This window comes from Hypanus sabinus, chromosome 6 (assembly GCF_030144855.1).
Source record: "Hypanus sabinus isolate sHypSab1 chromosome 6, sHypSab1.hap1, whole genome shotgun sequence".
Classification (NCBI taxonomy): Eukaryota; Metazoa; Chordata; class Chondrichthyes; order Myliobatiformes; family Dasyatidae; genus Hypanus; species Hypanus sabinus.
This window is the reverse complement of record NC_082711.1, coordinates 46,150,944-46,172,040: the sequence shown is the minus strand read 5'-3', so window position 1 is coordinate 46,172,040 and position 21,097 is coordinate 46,150,944. Positions and strand designations below refer to the sequence as shown.

The 21,097-nt window shown below is 39.7% G+C and overlaps 1 protein-coding gene across 5 annotated transcripts in view; it reads right to left on the bottom strand.

Annotated features, from left to right (window-relative positions):
• abi1a (abl-interactor 1a) overlaps positions 1-21,097 on the bottom strand; it is an 82,353-nt gene that overhangs the window by 48,553 nt on the left and 12,703 nt on the right. For all 5 annotated transcript variants that reach the window (XM_059972054.1, XM_059972056.1, XM_059972052.1 and 2 more), the window contains exon 2: positions 4,675-4,842. In XM_059972054.1, the coding sequence (XP_059828037.1) occupies positions 4,675-4,842 (168 nt within the window). The remainder of the gene's footprint in view (positions 1-4,674; positions 4,843-21,097) is intronic.

Genomic DNA, 21,097 nt, shown 5'->3' with positions numbered 1-21,097 from the left:
TTCTATTCTGTAACCTATTTGAAAATACAATAAAAATTTTTTTTTTTTAAAAACCAATTCTGTATATGATACCACTTACTTTGGCACCATGCCTTAATCATTCACACCCATATAATTTATTATTAGTAACGAACAAAGGTCCCAGCACTGGCTGATTGACATGCCACTAATCACAGGCCTCCAGTCCATGAAATAACCTTCAACGATCACACTCTCCTTCCTGCTACTGAGCCAATTAGGAATCCAATTAGCTGTCTCTCTCTAGATCCAATGCAGTATTCTAGACAAGCAAGCCCCATAAGATCTTATTGAAAGGAAAATATAAAATGCTGGAAAAATTTTAACACATGCATAGTACTATTTTTCACTGTCAATGCAAGGTCAATTAAGAAAATTCATCCAGGAGATTTCTTACATTATGAAACTTTGGGTGAATAAGTGAACGACCAGGAAAGAGCTCCCACCAAAGCAGTTTCATATAAACACAACATTAACCTGTTAAATGTTATTAGTTTAGTTTAATCTAAAAAATTCATGACACAATGAACAAACAGCTCATTTAATCTCAAATGGAACCCAAGTTCTCTAAAATAAATACACAATTTTAAGTGCAAAGGTAATAACTAGTGTAATATTAATCACATAATCCAAATGGACAACTGTTTTTAAAACATTGCAACATCACTGCACAAACTTAATATAAATTTGATATTTACAGTTGTGGCCAAGACACTGTTATTCACCTAAACTATCCAAACCTATTTACAATTGAAAAGATAAATACTTAACTTCAGAGACCATTAGGAAATGTGCAAATCTTATTGATATTTAAAGCAGATCAAGTTAAACATATCACATTACCTCAGTCAGTGAAATGGTGAAACAAATGTGTCTTAATAACTAACTAGTTAATAGTTATGGATGTTAAGGTACGAATTACCAAATTCAACAATCCACATTCTCTTGGTTTCATCAACTGCAAGACAATACCTAAATCTGATTCAGTAAGAGAGAGAGAGTGAATGTGAGTGTTTAAATATATAAATAAATATTTTAAAAAGGGGTAGTCCCTTCTTCCGCTGGCGTGGGATGGCGAGTCTGTTGGGACCCTGGGGACTTCTGGAAACTGTGGTGATTTCTTTTGAACTTACAGTCCTTTAACATCTTGGACTATTTTTACTGTGCCCATAGTCTGTTTATTTAAAATCAATTATGCTATTGTTTGCACTGTTGTAGCTATATGTTGTAATTATGTGGTTTTGTGCAGGTCTTGTAGCTTTAGTTTTTGGTCTTGTTTTTAGTCTGGTGGATTTGGAGCTCCTTTCCGGGGAACGCGCTAGAACGTGATATTAATACGCAGCAGCCTCTCTGGACTCTGGATTGGGGATTGCCAAACGTTACATGGATTTTCTGGTGTAGTCTGCTTTGTCATATGCTTTTGTGATATCATTCTGGGGGAACATTGCCTCATTTTTTAACTGCATTGCATTTGTGGTTTCTAAATGACAATAAACTGAATCTGAATAAATAAATATGGATAAATAAGCACTTGTCTTAATATGCAGTTTTAGATCTATGACACATTTCCTTACAAATTAAACTCAAAAGGGGTACAATTCAGTACTAAAGATCATTTCACATGGGAAACTGAATTAAGTACATTTAAGGTATTCATTCAGTCTCATTGGGATGCATCTTAAATAGTCATCTTCTGCACTTGCAGTTGAATTTAATGCAATAAAACAATTGTGATCTTTAATTCTTGTTTTTTTTCTGGAAAGTTTACTGCATTAGCCTATCAGTTAACTTCAGTATTTGACAGGACAGCAACCTGTTCAAAACTTAGTGGAAAAAATATACTAATTTCACTGTTCAGACACATAAAACAAAAATTCTGTACACTCAATGTCCCCATTAAAAAAATAAAAGGGAACAAAAGAAGATGCTGATTATACAACTCCAAGCAGCCCTCCAATTTCTCATATGTGGCTGTATTTTATATCAGTTAAAACAAGAGTATGCATAAACTGAGACTGAGGGGAGACTTGTCATTAGTAATGCTTTAGCACTGCAAAAGATGTAAAATTATTATTTGTCAGGAGTATAAACATTGTACTTTTAAAAGTGGGGAAATGTTAATTAATTCAAAGTATTTGCAATCAGTCCAAAACTAAAATGGTATAAAGTATACACCTGGTAAGATAGAGCAATTTAAAAAAAAATAAATACATTGGTTTGAGGGCTAATGTTCTTGTTGAGTTTGTGTGGGGGGGGGGGGGGCGAGAGCTTGGGGAAGTTAATGATCACGATGCCATTCTTTTTGTACAGAAGAGTGGGCTTGCTGTTTCTCTCTGAACTGACTTCAATGGTCTTGCTTTGTTTTGGGGCTACGTGGAGAAGAATCTCAGAGTTGTATAGTGCATACATACTTGGATAACAAAATTAACCTTTGGGTACACATTGCTTAGGCCACAGAAGAACTCCAATAATTACGTGCAATATTTACTTGTCTCTTTAATTCAGGAGCTATTTGGTGAATAGTATTTGTACCATTAAATGCTATACAAATGTTCTGTAATTATTACTGTTTGTAGAAGACAACTGCCTATGAGCCAGACGAACTCCTCACAAATATGAACATTCTATAACCTCCAAAGGAAATCTGCGAACTTCCCTGCTAGGTGGCATATGAGAATGTAGGCGGCAAGATTAGTAAGATTGTTGATAACAACAAAATTGGTGTAGTGGACATTGAAGGTGGTTGTCCAAGATTACAAAAGGATTTAATCATCAGAAAATGGGCAAACAGTGACAAACAAATGTGAAGTCACAGATCCCTGAAAGTGGTGACAGCATGGTGAAGGAGGCGTTAAGCATGCTTGCGTTCATCCATTGAAGCACTGAGTACAACAGTTGGGATGTCGTATTACAGCTATACAAGACAAAACCGAGACAGCACTTGAAGTGTTTATTTCTGGATGCTATACGATAGAAAGGCAAACACAAGAGACTGCAGATACTGGAGCAACAAATCACTGGAGGAACTCAGCAGGTCAGACAGCATCTGAAGGGAAATGGGTCAATATTTTGGGTTCATCTAAACTGAGAGTCTTATACACTAAGGATGCAAGTAAGCTAGAAAGGTTCCAGGAAAGATTCACAAGGGAGTGAATCACTGAAGGACTTGAGTTAAAAGGACTGACTGCGAATGGCTCCCCTGCAGAGAAAGAGGCTGACACAAGACACAAGAGGCTTATAAAATCAGGAAGAACATGCAAATTCAGTCTTTCTTCACAGGATAATGGAGCTTAAAAGTAGAGGCACAGATTTAAGTTAATTGGGCAAAAGATTTAAAGGAGACCCAAAGGGCAAGCCACCCACACCCAACTCCCCCCCCCACCGAAGAGAGTGGTAGGTATACATTATGAGCTGTGAAGAGGTGAAGGCAGGCAAAATTACACTTAAAACATATTTCAATGACAGTAAAAGTTTAGATGGATATCAGCTAAATGCAGGCGAACGAGTGGAGTGGTATCGTAACAACCTTGCACTCAATGTCAGTAAACAGAAGAGCTGATTGTGAAAGGGTTAAGATGAAGGAACACATACCAATCCTCAGAGGGATTGCAAGTGGAGAGAGTGAGCAGTTTCAAGTTCCTGGGTGCCAAGATCTGAGGACCTAACCTTGTCCCAACACATCGATGTAGCTATAAAAGTGGCAAGAGAATGACTATACTTCATTAGGAGTTTGAAGAGATTTGGTATGTCAACAAAACCACTAAAAAAAACATCTACAGGCTGCATCGCTGTCTACTGCACAGGACTGAAAGAAGCTGCAGGAGGTCATAAACTTAGTTGGCTCCATCTTGGGTACAAGCCTACAAAGTACCCTGGACATCTTCAAGAGCGTTGTCTCAAAAAGGCAGTATCCATTATTAAGGACCCCCAGCACCCAGGGCATGCCCTTTCTCACTGTTACCATCAGGTAGGAGGTACAGAAGCCTGAAGACATACTAAGCAATTCAGGACCAGCTTCTTCTCTGCTAACCAATTGCTAAATGGACATCTTTATTTATTACTTCTGTTTTTGCACAATTTTAATCTATTCAATATACATATACTGTTATTGATGATTTTTTTCTTTTTTGTGTATTGCATTGAATTGCTGCTGCTAGATTAACAAATTTCATGATACATGCCAGTGATAACAAGTCCAATTCTGATTCTGAAACGGGACTAACTCATAAGGCAGCTTGTGACACGGACAAGTTGGGCCAAAGTGTCCATTTCCCCATCTGTTTACTTGCATGATTATGATTATAATTGGGTCATTGAAGTTCTATTCTTTAATGTCCCATAAATAAAATAAATCATGTGGTTACCTGCATTGGGCAATAAAGTCAGTGTTTTGATTAGTTACCAAGTAGCATGTTATTTTATTAAGTTACAAGTACATGGCACAAGAAAAAAAAATTAAATGTCTCAACTGAAGCCCACCATTCATGTCTGAAAGATAGCATTTAATTTTAGTTTAATTAAAAACTCATGATCATTTGAAAACAGTCCAGTAAAGTGATCAAATCATTACTGTTATTCTAGTTACAAGAAATTATTTGACAAAGAAGCTGTGCATTATAGCTTGCATGAAAATATACATTCTCAAATTTCGGTTACCTGGGAGATATGGTTAATGGAAGACTCCATTCTCCGTAGTTGAGAGGCCTGAATATCCAGCAATTGGAGGACATTGTTTGCCAGGGCATTTATCTGGTAAGCAACACTCGCAAGGGACTGGGTTGTATAAGCTTTAGTTTCTTCTAGGGCCTTTCTCTTGTCTTGGGCCTGCAAAGGGGGGGGGGGGGGGGGGGAAGGGTAGAGAAGGACAAAATATTAATAAACAGTGCAATACAAGGACGTCAAAATGAAAAATGTGGCAATACAAACACCTGAAATTCAACACAATATTAAAATTATGTTAGTTAATTACTACAAATAAGCATAAGCACTGTTTACTTTTTTTAAAAAAGATAGTTTTGAGGACTGTTCCAAGTTCTGAAGCAAAAAAAACACCAGTATTTTCTACATGAAAGTTCCTCAGAAAAATCACTACTTTTAGAACCTGTTAATTTGGCAAATGCAGCCAATTTTTCCCCCAACTCCAAGCATTCCCAAAGTACCCATAAAACTTTACCAGGTCACCACCTGTAATGAAACAAATGGAACACACAACTTGTGTACATAGATTCCCATAAATAGTTAGAATGACAGTTAATCCTTTATTACCACAATCTGGGGATAAATATTGGCCAGGACAAGAAAAAGAACTCTTCTGTTCTTCTAATTACTATCCTACCCATCCAACAAGAATGCCGGAGCATTAAATGATCATCCAAATCTAAAACCAATGCTTTAAACAGCCTAGATTACATCCCTGCAATTGGACTTCATCCCACGACACAACTCAAAAGAGGAATGTCATAATTAAGATATGGCTGAAACCAATTAAAATAATTGCTTTTGTGGGGAGACTAAGGGTGGAATCCAAAGTATTAAACATTCCAATTGCATATAATGCAAGACACATTTTACTCAGAAGCAAGAACACATTGGGGACTCAACTGTTGGGTAAAATCTCAATATTATGGGAAATAAAATTACAGTGACACTATGCAAAATAATTATGGCATTTCTTTCTTTAGAGGATGGATGCACCACAAGGCCTGTATTTACAATATAACCCACAGCTTGTTAAGCCACTTTATGGAGCAGCATGGAGTCACCTACCTTGGTGAGTCTCCAATCTCAAATCAGAACCAACAGGTTAATATGAAGGATGTTAATTAATATGGATTTTTACAAAAATCCAGGACGTTTCAAAATGACAGCTATATTTTTAATTACTGAACCACGCTGTCAATTGAATTTTATTTGTAATTGAATTCACAAGCTGGTAGCATTTACAGAATTCTCAGGAATATTAGTCCAACAACTTTTGCACCATGATGGCATAAACTGTTACTTTTTAAACACACAGAGGCATGCACCAAACATTAGACCACTGAAAGCCAGTAATCACAACAGAAAATGCTTGAAGTGATCAACAGGGCAAGCAGCAACTATTGAAAAGGGAGGGTTATTTGTATGATGAGCAGCCTTTATCACCATATCCAAGAAAGAGTGTGCTGGCATTGGGAGAGTCCAGAGCTATTTCTTTAGCCAGAGAGTGGTGAACCTCCAGAATTATGTCTGTGGAATCCCTCTAGTTTGGTTGGCCATTCAATTATGGCTGATTTACTTTCAGTCTCAACCCCATTCTCTTGTTTTCTCCATGTATGCCTTGACACCCTTAGTAATCAAAAATCCATCAACATCTGCTTGAAATATATCTAATTACTTCCACAGCCTTCTGTGACAATGAATAACAAGGTTCACCATCCTCTGGCTAAAGAAATTCCTTCTCATCTTTGTTCTAAAAGCACATCCTTCTATTCTGAAGCTGTGCTCTCTCAGAATAGACTCTCGCAATATTTAAATATTCTCTCTCTGTTTTCTCTATCGAGATCTTCCAATATTCCCTAGGCCGGGGGTTGGCAACCTGCGGCTCCCGAGCCATTTGTGGCTCTTTCACCTCTGTGCTGCAGCTCCCTGTGGCTTTGGGAAATAATTGGTCAGTATTTAATTAAAATGTATTTTATGTTAGTTTGTTAGCTTTTGAAATGTAATTCTAAATTTGAAGATTATGGTGATCTTGTACAATCTAAGTGTGGCGACACATTTCCTCACAATTAGCCAGCATTCCGGCTAAGGGAGATAGCCTACGGGGGTTTGTGAGTACGCGTCTTTTGCAGCATCTGCGTCCATGGGGGCTGGGTTGAGGGAGGCTTAAAAGCAAGGCTGTTTAGTTCGAATAAAGTTATTCGACTGCAGTTTACTGACTGCGTGAGCACACCGCTACAACGTGTTTTTATCGCTATTAATATACGTCACCACTGCCAATACCTGACACCCGCCAGTGCGCGATTTCTTTAATTTTTCGATCCAAGGTAAGCCAACTATGGAGAATTCTAAAAAAAGAAAAGTGACTGAAGAAAACAGAACGTTTAATGATACGTGGACAGATTCATTTGCTTTCACTGTTGACGAGACTGGTTTACCGGTATGCTTAATATGCAATGAGAAACTAGCAAACAACAAAAAGTCAAATGTTGCAAGGCATTTCCAGAATAAACACGCAGCCTTTGCTCAAAAATATCCGGATGGAGATGAGAGAAAAAAAGCCGTTTCGGAACTGATGCGGAAGGTTGATCTGAGCAAAAATCATTTCCAGAAATGGATGAAGTCTGGAAAATCAACGACATACGCCAGTTATATTGCCGCTCAGGAAATAGTCAGGCACGGGAAGCAGTTTACAGATGGTGAATATATAAAAGAATCTTTCATTAAGATTTCAGAACATCTATTCACGGACTTTAAAAACAAGAGTGAAATTGTGCAGAAAATCAGGGATATGCCCCTCTCTGCAAAGACTGTCAAAGACAGAACCATAAAAATGGCAGAAGACATCACAAGACAGCAAATTAAAGACATCAATTCAGCTGTGGCCTACTCGATTGCCTGTGACGAGTCTAAAGACAAAGGTGATATTGAACAAATAGCGTTGTTCTGCCGGTATGTAAACTCTGCCGGGCCACAGGAAGAACTGATTGAGTTGATACCTCTAAAAGACCAAACACGGGGGGAGGACATCTGTGAGGCTGTCTTGAATTGTTTAAGAGCCAAAGGAATAAAGACCACCCATCTGGTGTCAGTAGCTACTGATGGGGGCACCGAATATGACGGGAACGCACAAGGGAATTGTGGCTTTACTGCAGAAGTCGCTGGACAGAAAGCTGCTGACTTTTCACTGCATCTTGCACCAAGAGGCACTGTGCGCTCAAACATTTCCTCCGGAATGCACAGAAGTAATGGATGTTGTCATTCAGATTGTCAATAAAATAATGGCAAAAAGTTTAAATCACCGTCAATTCCATTTGTTACTGGACGAGCTGGAAATTGCATATTCTGATCTCCTGCTGCACAACAAAGTCCGGTGGCTGTCCAGAGGGGAGGTGCTGAAACGCTTTGTCGCGTGTCTGGAAGAAGTGAAAACTTTCCTGGGCAGCAAAGGGCTCAACTTTCCTGAGCTGGAACAGCCAGAGTGGCTGGAAAAGCTACACTTCATGGTAGACATGACAGCGCACCTGAACACGCTGAACACAGCTCTTCAACGGGGTAAGGACGTACAGCCCTGCACATGTTGGAGGATGTTTTGGCATTCGAGCGCAAGTTGACGTTGCTTGCCAGAGATTTACAGAAAGGCACATTGTCTCACTTCCCCAATTTGAGAGAGTTCAAACAAGGTCACGACATGATAAATTCGGAGTATTTACATTCTGCAATCATCGCAATGCAAACATCGTTTGGGAAACGCTTCTGTGAGTTCAGAGAGGAAAAAAACACATTATCCTTCCCGGTCACTCCCCTAAGCATCGATCCATCCCTACTAAATACGACTGCATTGTCAGGTGTGAGTCAACCTGAACAAGTATGATAAATATTTTAATTGCCTATTATTTTACGTATATTCATATGTTTTCATTGTTCAGTGAAATAGTCCTTTTATTTTTCAGGTTGACAGCTGGCTGACGTTATTTTTGGTTTGCTGCTGGCGGCAAATTTAAGTTTGGCGTTTTTCATAAATACAAGAAGGACTCAAATAGACGTTGAGTATTTTACTTAAAAGTAACCTTCAACCCAACGTCTTTTTTTCGGAGTTCAAAATGTTTTTGTTGCATGCAGAAATGTAATTTCATTTTCTCTGCAGGAGTTCATCAATTTCATAAATGCAACACATTATAGTTTGTTTATACATAGCATAAAGGCAAAACAAAACGTTGTATGCAGTGTTATTTCATTTTAAATGTCAAGCGGGTTTTGCGGCTCCCAGTGTTTTCTTTTCTGTGGGAAACGGGTCCAAGTGGCTCTTTCAGTGGTAAAGGTTGCTGACCCCTGCCCTAGGCCTTCAAGGAGATACCCCCACACACACACACCAATTCTTCTAAACACCACCAGGTACAGGTCCAGACCCATCAAATGCTCGTAATACATTGATCCAAGAATGAAATGGTTATTCTCATTATCTCCTCTGGACCCTCAAATACCAGCACATCCTTCCTTATATAAGGAGCCCAAAACTACTTGTAATACTTCAAATGTGGTCTGACCACTTCCTTATAATTCTCAGCATTATATTCTTGCCTTCATGTTTTAATCCCTCAAAATGAGGCTAACATTGCACTTGCCATCATCACCCACTCAACCTGCTAAATTAACCCTTTAGGGAATCCTGCACGAGAACTCAAGTCCCTTTGCACTTGTGATTTCAAATTGAATCTGAGTAATCCCAATTAATTGCACTGGCCACCACCAGAAGAATCAAAAGTAGTAATAAGAACACTTATAGTTCAATCTTTAAAAGCAGTCCAACAAATGAACCAAATACAGCTCATGAATAGACAACAACCATTCAATTTTTGGCATAAACATGGTACATTAAGCCCCTTTAAACATTATTCTTAACATTTAGAGCATGTGCTGAATGATTAAAAACAGAAAAGTTTCTCTAACACAGAAAAATTACTTATTACTTTAGTTTTGATCTAGCTAGTTTTTTTGCCTACAATTCTAATTGTGTTGTTTGGCTAAAATTACTTAAGTATGCTGTTTAGTACCATAAGTGTAGCTTAGTGTTTACTAAATGATCAAGGAAAATTAGAAAACACATGACTACCATAACCTCTCATTGATTAATTGTGCAAGAACATAAGAATACAACCAAAATTTTCAAAACCAACCACTACCTTCTCCATGACCATCTCCTAAGTCTTAAAAAAATATTATTGTCTGGCCTAATTATCTAAATTTTTCAGTTGTACACTTTCCCTCATTTTTCTGTCATACAAAATTTTTCTGCCATTAACAATTTACTCACATATTCCAGAAACAATACAATAACAGATCTCAGTTTAAATCTCTTCTCCAAATCAATTCCCTTTCAGTTTTTTTCTTCTGTCCCAGATCAAATCTGATATATATTCCAATATTGTTAACAGAGTTTAAAATTTTACAGCATAAAGAATAAGAAATATTACCTGGTAAATAAGCAATTGAACAGCTATTCGCAATTTCTGAACAATGAAAGGGTCTAATGTAATTCATGAAACTCAGAAAAACTCCTACATGTGCAAAGCTGCGGAATGGACAAATATCATTTCAAATCACCAATTCCCCAATTAAAGATAAATTTTAAAAAATGCATCCTGGTATTTAAAAGCAAATTATTTCAAGTTAGTTTCTATACACTAATCAGGCAAAATACACAATAGCAAGCAAACCAATGTCAACTATTTTGCAGAAGTTTCTAAACTGATGATTGAAAAACACTTCCATTACAGCCAACACTTGATTTCAGGAAAACAAATTGGAATAAAGAAATGTTACTGAATTTCACAGGCCATTTGCCTAATACATATTCCAAGTTTAAAATCTCAGTCAAAAAAACTTCATTCCATTGTTGACATAGTTACTTGAAAATTTAAGTTTCAATTGTGGTGAACATTTTTCACAATTGACATGTTTCACAATTGAGAAGTGGTTATATTGCATCAGGGTGACAGAAAATGTAGAGTTTTTAAGTCGAAATATGAAAAGTGATTCACTTTACAGATGTGACAGTGATGTATTTTGGCATATCCTGTCAGATGAAAAACAAATCTTCCCTTTCATTAACACCAACATAGCCAATGGTAAAACAATCCACTTCAATGGGGGGGGGGGGGCAATAGCGCCATCTCAAATGACCAATTCTTACAAAATGAGAGCCCAAACTATCCTTCAATTCTCTGCTCCTCCCAACTGTAAACTTGTATCCATTTTCAAGTGGGAAATTGCTCCACCACAGCTAGTCTTGCTTTCATCAACTTTCTAAGCTTGTTCACTTGCCTTACTGCCTTTAAACAGGTTTAAAAATCTACTTAATTTTGGCTAAGCTCTTAAGTACCCAAGCTAAATGCACATATTGCTTTTGTGAAATTTTGACTGAGTCCCATGAAGCACTGACAAGTTTTCTATTAACAGAGCCACGTGCCTGAACTGATGTTGCCAAACTAGTTTTGAAATTTGTAACACATACGAATTTCTTTGTGTGTTGCTCGGATTTCCAGCATCTGTAGATTTTTTCTTGTTTGTGGTTTCAAATTTGTAATATAGAGAAAAGGATGGGGGGGGGGGGGGAATCAGTCAGCATTTCAGTAATCCATTAAAATATATCGACTAGAAAATAAGCTTAAAAATGTAGAGAAAATTTACAAGGATGTCGCTGAGACTTACTGAGCTGAATTATAGGTAAAAGTGAAAACCTTAGGACTTTACTCACTGAAGCACAGAAGAATGAGAGGAGATCTTATAGAGGTATACAAATTGTGGGGTAGATGGGGTGAATCCATGCAGGTCTTTTAGGCCTTTCCCTTTTCAGGTGGAGCTGGACTAGAACTAGAAGTCATAGCTTTAGGGGGAAAAGGTGGAATATTTAAGGAGCAACTTCTTCACTCAGAGGGTGGCACAAGTGTGAAGCAAGCTGTCAGCTGAAGTGGTAGATGGTTTAATTACAGCATTCAAGAGAAGTTTAGATCAGGTGAGAGGTACAAAGGCTATGGTCCAGGTGCAGGTCAATGGAACTAGGCAGCAACCAGATTGGCACAGATGAGATGGGTCAAAGGGCCTATTTCAGAGCTGTAGTACTCAATGACTCCCTTATACTAAAATATAGTTTTGAAAAAAAAGCATATATGGGGCAATACACCACACATTAAAATTATTTCATTCCATGAAAGTCTTAAAATATGATCTAAAAGGCTTTAGTTTAGACTGAAGATATTTTTCTATCAGTAGATGCTCAGCCAAGCACCAATTGCCAACCATTTGCAGTACACAAATAAAATCGAATCAGTGTTCAAAGATTACTTGCAATCAAGATCTCAGACATCCTGATACATAACCACACCTAATTTTTAATATATTTGCACTAATTTAACTGCCATGAATAAAGAGGCTGATCAGGAAAATCTCATCCACTCACTGCAGTCACAGTCCAGTGTCCTTTTTTTAAAAAAAAATTACAACTTTTCAGATTTCAAGAGGCTTAGACAAGCCATCCAATGTAAACCCAGAGCAACTTTACAAGCAGCTTTCCAATTTCTACTGCTATTCCCAAATCTCTCTAAAGTTTCAACAATAGTTTGGATTGTATAGCAAACTATGACTAACCAAAACTACAAGCAGCAAAAGGAAACAAATGTTTAAAAAAAACTGTTCCTTAGAAATTATGCACTACCAGCCAAAAAAACTAAACAGGAAATGGGAGACAATGGATATCATAATTTCTTTTAAATGTATAGTAATTTGTATCTTAATACTGTTTCAAGAGGTAAAGGTAATAGATATTGGGCAAGTTGTATTGACTGCAATTTCAAGTGTTTTTATCTCCATTCTAAAGATTGGAGAATTTTTCGGAGGCAACAAATCAATACTCTTACTCTTTAAAAAAAAATAGAAAACACCGAATTGTGAAAAAGTCTGACAGTGGGATCGTGCACAAAGTATTTATTTCAGATTTCTTGATTCTACAATTTTTTTTCAAGCTCTCTAACCACAACTTTTCAATTTTCTGGGTTATCAACAGATAGAAAATATACACCAAAATACTCAAGATACTGAAAAAGTGCTTTTGCAAAGAAAATTAAGCTCCCAAAAAGAAAAAAAATGGAATGAGCAGTCAGCCAATTTCATAATATACCAAACCAGTAAAATCACATGTTCCAATTATTAAACTTTCAGGAGAATAGTATTTTGCTTGCATCTTTTACTCAAATTCATTGTGCAGAAAATTCCTTAAAGAATTAAGAATGTAACTACATTTTAAGTGCATTCTCCGCTTTGCAAAACAAGATGGATGTTCACACCAAATATGCTGTACCAGCTTATGCAATCAAGGCTAACAACAGTTAAATGCAATAAGCAATAAAAGTCTCTGAAGATTACATACATGGAAATTAATGGCCTTAAACAAGAGGAAATCTGCATAAGCTGGAAATCCAAGCAGCACACACACCTTCAAGTAGTCTCAATTTCCTTCTTTTATCAGATTCATTTACGTCAATCAGTATCCTCTAGTTTAGCCAAAATGCCAATGAAGGGTCTTGGGCCAAAACGCCAGTTCATTTCCATCCATGGATGCTGCCTGACTTGCTGAGCTCCTCCAGCACTTTACTCATAACATGAAATATGCACCTCTTCACCAAACTTTTATCAAAAGAGTTTTCATACAATCTCCTTTCTTATTTATAGAGTGAACAACATCATCTTTGATACAGATTCAGGTTAAGCAGCACTGGATTTGGAAGGGATCTGAGGACCCTTTTTTCCCCACCCAGTGTGGAGGATACATGGCTGAAAGAGGTTGCCTAAGAGAGTGGTGGAAGCAGAGTCATTGACAGTAGGTGTCCTGATGAGTATATGAATCACCTAGACATAGAAGACCACGGGACAACTACTATAAGACAAGATAACTACATATGGCAGCATTGGGATGTGGGGCAAATGATCTATCTCCATGCCGTATTGCTCAACAACTGTAATCACATCTTTGGATATTCCCCAAACCTCTTGTCTCCTCATAGCAAATACCCCATATAGAGGATCTAATCACAAACCTAAAATTACACAAAATGCATTTCCAGAAAGGTCTTCTGAATGAGAAGTAAAAATTGACATTTTTTCTGGAGTATGTGGCTTTATATTCTAAAAACACCTACAAAAAAAACAGAATAGTTAATATTTAATCCCTCCCAATTAAGGGTCTTGGCCTGTTTACACTTTTCCATAGATGTTGCCTGACCTGCTGAGTTCCTCCAGCAGTTTGTGTTACTTATGAGATGTGTAGTTGATAAAAAGAACAAAATTGAGCACTTAAGAAATTACTTTAGTTTTAAATTAAAAAGTCACACACAGTAGCAATTCTAACAGCAAATTATGACTGATATAATGACTTAATAGTTCCTTCGTAGAAACAGAAAACTGACAGCACAATACAGACCCTTCCTCCCACAATGCTGTGCTGAACATGTACTTACTTTAGAAATTACCTAGGGTTACCCACAGGCCTCTGTTTTTCTAAGCTCCACGTACCTATCCAGGAGTATCTTAAAAGACCCTATTGTATCCGCCTCCACCACTGTCATCGGCAGCCCATTCCATACACTCACCACTCTCTGGGTAAAAAAAAACTTACCCCTGACATCTCTTCTGCACCTACTTCCAAGTACCTTAAAACTACGCCCTCTCATGTTAGCCATAATTTACACCATTAGGATTTCTTAGTTATGGAGCAATATACTTGTAATTCTCCATGCAATTCTATTTCATTTGCACCAGACCAAATTCCTAGAACACCCAACTTAAAATCACAGAGCCTTTATCACAGCCCCAATACCACTTAATGAAATGAACAAGGACATTGGAGAGAAGGGTCAAATGTTTGCTAACACTCACCACCAAATGAAGACAACTTCTGCCTTTACACAAAATGGCTTTTCAATAACCACCATCAATACCTTGGAGACAACCATTCACAAGCTTAAATGCAATAGAAGCATGAATGTCATAAAGACTATAACCGAGGTATTAAAAATAAAGTAGCAAGAAAACCAACCTTTGACTCCCCTGAAGCCTATTCAGTGCCAACAAATAAATGCTGTGGACTGTGAAGGAAAAATCTAATCAACCAAACATGTGAGAGCAACTTGATGCATAAAAGCATACTGACAGCCTGAGGTTCAGTTATTGTTCAGATCAAACATCAAAAAGAAGAAATGTAGTCTAAATTACTTTGTCCATGAAATGATTGCTGGTGCCAGATGGGGTGATTTCAGCGTCTCAGAAAAGCTGATATCCTGAGATTTTCACGCACAACTGTTTCCAGAGCTTACAGAGAATGGTGCAAAAAAAAAAGCAAGCATCCAGCAGAATAGCAGTTCTGTAGGGAAAAACTCTTTGTTAATGAGAAATCAGAGAAGAATGGCCAAACTAGTTCAAGCTGACAAGACAACGATAGTAACATAAATTACATGTTACAACAGTGGCATTTAGAAGAACATGTCTAAATGCACAGCACATTGAACCTTGTCACAGAAGACCTCACTAGATTCACTGATGTGTCACTGGATTAAGTACACTCCTGTATCTGATAAAATGGCCACTGATTTTCGTTCACACCATCATTAGGAATAAGTGTCCTCCTGCACAACACTATTTTAGCTTGAGTATCAAACTATACACCATCTCAAACAATGACTCAGACTGTATCAACACAATTCATGTGCAATTGAAGAACATACAGAGAATGCACTGCAACGTCAATTTCGATAATCTTAAACTTAAAACCTGATCCATTCAGAAGAGACCACTGCTTCAGACAAGCTTCAGAAGCTTCACTTTCTCAAACCGTAAGACACACAGATATGGCTTGGAGACTCTGTGGTTTCCATTGCCACTGGATCAAAACAGCTTGTGTATGGTCCCACTACAGTGTGAGTTTCCACAAGGTGCTCCAGTTTCATCTCAAAATAAATTTTACTTGACTTCAAATTGATTACTGCAAATTAACTCTTGATGTAGTTACCATAGAACACTACAGCACAGTATAGGCCCTTCAGCCCTCCATGTTGTGCCGACCCATATAATCCTTAAAAAAAAGTACTAAACCCACACTACCACATAACCCTCCATTTTTCTTTCATACATGTGCCTGTCCAAGAGGCTCTTAAATACCCCTGTTTTAGCCTCCACCACCATCCCTGGCAAGTCATTCCAGGCACTCACAACCCTGTGTAAAAAAAACTTACCCCTGATGTCTCCCCTGAATTTCCCTCCCTTAATCTTGTACATATGCCCTCTGGTGTTTGTTATTGGTGCCCTGGGAAAAGGGTACTGACTAACCACCCTATCTATACCTCTCATAATCTCGTAGACCTCTATCAAGTCCCCTCTCATTCTTCTACGCTCCAAAGAAAAAGTCCCAGCTCTGCTAACCTTGCTTCTTATGACTTGTCCTCCAAACCAGGCAACATCCTAGTAAATCTCCTTTGCACCCTCTCCATAGCTTCCACATCCTTCTTATAATGAGGTGACCAGAATTGAACACAATACTCTAAGTGCGGTCCCACCAGAGATTTGTAGAGTTGCAACATGACCTCTCTACTCTTGAATTCAATTCCCCTGTTAATGAAGCCTAGCATCCCATAGGCCTTCTTAACCACCCTATCAACCTGTGCAGCGACATTGAGGGATGTATAGATTTGAACCCCAAGGTCCTTTTGTTCATCCACACTCTTAAGTAACTGACCATTAATCCTGTACTCAGTCTTCTGGTTAGCCCTTCCAAAATGCATCACCTCACACTTGTCCGGATTGAACTCCATCTGTCATTTTTCTGCCCAACTCTGCAGCCTGTCTATATCCTCTTGTAACCTTCGACCACCTACTGCTCCATCCACAACTCCTCCAATCTTCGTGTCTTCCGCAAACTTACTCACCCATCCTTCCGCCTCTACATCCAGGTCAGTTGTAAAAATCACAAATAGCAGGGGTCCCAAGACAGATCCCTGCGGCACTCCACTAGTCACCGACCTCGAGGCAGAATATTTTCCTTCCACAGTTACCCTCTGCTTTCTTCCTTTAAGCCAATTTTTTATACAAACAGCCAAGGTTCCACTTATCCCATGCCTCATGACTTTCTGGATGAGTCTATCATGAGGGGCCTTGTCAAATGCTTTGCTAAAGTCCATGTAGACCACATCCACTGCCCTACCCTCATCAATTTCTTTTTTTACCTTTTCAAAAACTCAATCAGGCTCGTGAGGCACGATCTTCCCCTCACAAAGCCATGTTGACTATCCATGAGTATACTGTACTTCTCCAAATGCTCGTAGATCCTATCCTTAAGAATCCTTTCCAGTAGTTTGCATACCACCGACGAAAGACTCACCAATCTATAGTTCCCAGGTTTCTCCCTATTACCTTTTTTTAAACAAGGGAACTACATTTGCCATTCTCCAGTCCTCCGGTACTTCCTCTGCAGCCAAGAGGATTCAAAAATCATAGCTAATGCACCTGCGATCTCTTCTCTCAATTCCCTCAACAACCTGGGGTGCATCATATCTGGCCCTGGCGTTTTATCAATCTTAATGTTTTTAAGAAGATCCAGCACTTCTTCCTTCTCCACACTGTCCAGCACACAGGCCCACTCTACTTCGACCTCATCCTGATCAAGATCCTTCTCACTTGTGAATACTGAAGCAAAGTATTCATTTAGGATCTCCCCAACCTCCTCTGCCTCCAGGCACATTTTGCCCTCTTTATCCTTTAGCCTTCGTTCTCGTCATCCTCCTATTCTTCACATATGCATAGAACGCCTTGGGGTTCTTTTTAATTCTACATGCCAAGGCCTTCTCATGCCCACTTTGTCCTTTCAAGTCCTTTCTTTAGATCCTTCCTGGACACCTAGGAATAACTGTGCATAGTTCCCTGAAAGTGGAGTCTCATGTAGATAGGGTGGTGAAGAGGGCTTTTGGAACGCTGGCCTTTATAAATCAAAGCATTGAGTACAGAAGTTGGGATGTAATGCTAAAGTTGTACAAGGCATTGGTAAGGCCAAATTTGGAATATTGTGTGCAGTTCTGGTCACCGAATTATAGGAAAGATATCAATAAATTAGAGAGAGTGCAGAGACGATTTACTAGGATGTTACCTGGGTTTCAGCAATTAAGTTACAGAGAAAGGTTGAACAAGTTAGGTCTCTATTCATTGGAGCGTAGAAGGTTGAGGGGGGATTTGATCGAGGTATTTAAAATTTTGAGAGGGGTAGATAGAGTTGACGTGAACAGGCTGTTTCCATTGAGAGTAGGGGAGATTCAAACTAGAGGACATGATTTGAGAGTTAGGGGGCAGAAGTTTAAGGGAAACACGAGGGGGTATTTCTTTACTCAAAGAGTGATAGCTGTGTGGAATGAGCTTCCTGTAGAAGTAGTAGAGGCCAGTTCAGTTGTGTCATTTAAGGTAAAATTGGATAGGTATATGGACAGGAAAGGAGTGGAGGGTTATGGGCTGAGTGCGGGTAGGTGGGACTAGGCGAGATTAAGGGTTCGGCACGGACTAGGAGGGCCAAGATGGCCTGTTTCCATGCTGTGATTGTTATATGGTTATGGTTATACCCTATATTTCTCATACTCCTACTTCCTGCTTCTTATATCTAACATATGCTTCCTTTTTCCTCTTGATGAGTTGCCTCACATGTTCCCTTTTCCTACCATTTTTTCCTTGCCTAAGTAGGACAAACCTATCCTGAACCCAGCTCAAGTTGTCCCTAAACTTCTCCCACATTACTTGTGCTTGCCCCTTTGAACAGGTTTCCAATTTACTCTCGCTAGTTCCTGCCTCATCCCTTCAAAGTTAGCCCTTCCCCAGTTAAGAACTTTACCATTTTGTCTGATTTTATCCCTTTCCATAGCTGTGCTTAAGCTAAGGGAGTTGTGGTCACTCTCACCAAAATGCTCCCCCACCAAGAGGTCTGTCACCTGACCAGGTTCATTATCCAGAACTAGATCCAGTATAGCCTCTCCTCTCGTCAGTCTACATACTGTGTCAGGAATCCTTCTTGAACACACCTGACAAATTCAGTCCCATCCAACCCCCTTGCACTCAGGAGGTGCCAGTCAATATGAGGGAAGTTGAAATCACACATAACTACTACCCTGTATTTCCTGCACCATTCTAAAATCTGCCTGCTTATTTGCTCCTTGGTGTCCCAAGGGCTATTTGAGGGCCTATAGACTACTCCCAGCACAGTGATTGATCCCTTCCTATTTCTGACTTCCACCCAGACTGACTCTGTGGACACTCCTTCTGCAGCGTCCTTCCTTTCTATAGCCGTGATACTATCCTGGACCAGCAATGCCACTACACCCCCCCCCCCTCACCATTTCTACCTCCCATCCTGTTCCTTTTAAAACACCTGAACCCGGGGACCTGCATCACCCAATCCAGCCCTTCCTCCAACCAAGTTTCAGTAACGGCCACAACATCGTAGTTCCACGTACTAATCCATGCTCTAAGTTCATCCTCCTTGTTCCTAATACTCCTAGCATTGAAATAGATACATTTCAACCCCTTTAACTGGCTACAATTATGTTCTGTCCCCTGCCTGTCCTTCATCAACTCAGAGCTCTTAGCATCATGCCCTTGTCCTTTTACCTTAATGCCTGCACTCACATTCTGATTCCCACCCCGCTGCCAAACTAGTTTGAACCCTCCCCAACAGCTCTATCAAACTTGCCCGCCAGGATATTGGTCCCCCTAGGATTCAGGTGCAACCTGTTCTTGTTGTCCAGGTCACACCCACCCCAAAAGAGGTCCCAATGATCCAGAGATCTGAATCCCTGCCCCCTGCTCCAATCCCTCAGCCACGCATTTATCCTCCACCTCATTCTATTCCTATTCTCACTGTCGCGTGGCACAGGCAGTAATCCTGAGATTACTACCTTTGAGGTCCTGCTTTTCAACTTCCTTCCTAACTCCCTGTAGTCTTCTTTCAGGACCTCTTCCCTTTTCCTATCCATGTCATTGGTACCAACAAGTACCACAACCTCTGCTGTTCTCCCTCCCACCACAGGATATCTTGGACACGATCAGAAACATCCCAGACCCTGGCACCTGGGAAGCAAACTACCATCCGAGTTTCCTTCCAGCGTCCATAGAATCACCTGTCTGAACCCCTGACTATAGTGTCCCCTATCACTACTGCCTTCCTCTTCCTTTTCCTATCCTTCTGAGCCACAGGGCCAGACTCTGTGCCAGAGGCACGGCCACTGTCGCTTCCCCCAGGTAGCCCATCCACCCTAACAGTACTCAAACAGGAGTTCTTATTGTCAAGGGGTACAGCCACAGGGATACTTTCTAGTACCTGACTCTTCCCCTTCCCTCTCCTGACTGTGACCCATTTCTCTGTCCCCCGTGGCCCCGGAGTAACCACCTGCCTGTAACTCCTCTCTATCACCTCCTCACTCTCCCTAACCAGATGAAGGGCATCGAGCTTCAGCTCCAGTTCCCTAACACAGTCCCTTAGGAGTTGCATCTCGATGCACCGGGTGCAGAGGTGGCCATCTGGGATGCTGGGAGACTCCAGAACCTCCCACATCTGACACCAACCACAGAAAACTGGCCTCACATACATACTACCTCCTTTAGCAATCAACAACTGCCTCACCTTGTCCCATTACCGCCAAAGCCCATGAAGCCAAAGCCCTTTCACTCTGCTGCCTCTCGCTCCACTGCCCGCTCCCAACACTGCCTGCTGGATATGGCTGCCTTCTTTTTAAACTGATCGCGCTCAACTGGCTGATGTCATGCACCTGCTCAGTCTGGCCTCTCTCTTCACCCGAGAACTCAAAATGTCTTCCCGCTGGAAATCCTTAAGAGCTCTTCCGCTGCCTTCTTGTTATAGAATTAGGTTTATTAACTCCAGCAAGTGTCATGAAATTTGTTAACTTAACAACAGCAGTTCAATGCAATACATGATAATATAGAAAGTAAAAAGTAAAAATATATATATTCATAATGGATAGATTAAAAATAGTGCAAACACTTAATATATTTTAAAAAGTGAGGTGGTGTTCATGGGTTCAATGACCATTTAGGAATCACATGGCAGAGAGGAAGAAGCTGTCCCTGCATTGTTTTCTGGAAAAGCCTACAGGTCTTTGTACCTCCTTCCTGACAGTAACAATGAAAGGGCATGTCCTGGGTGATGGGGGGTTCTTAATAATGGGCATCACCTTTCTGAGGCACCACTCCTTGAAGATGCCTGGGGTACTACAGTGGCTAATACCCAAGACTGAGCTGACTGATTTTACTACTTTCTGTAACTTCTTTCAATCCTGTGCAGTGC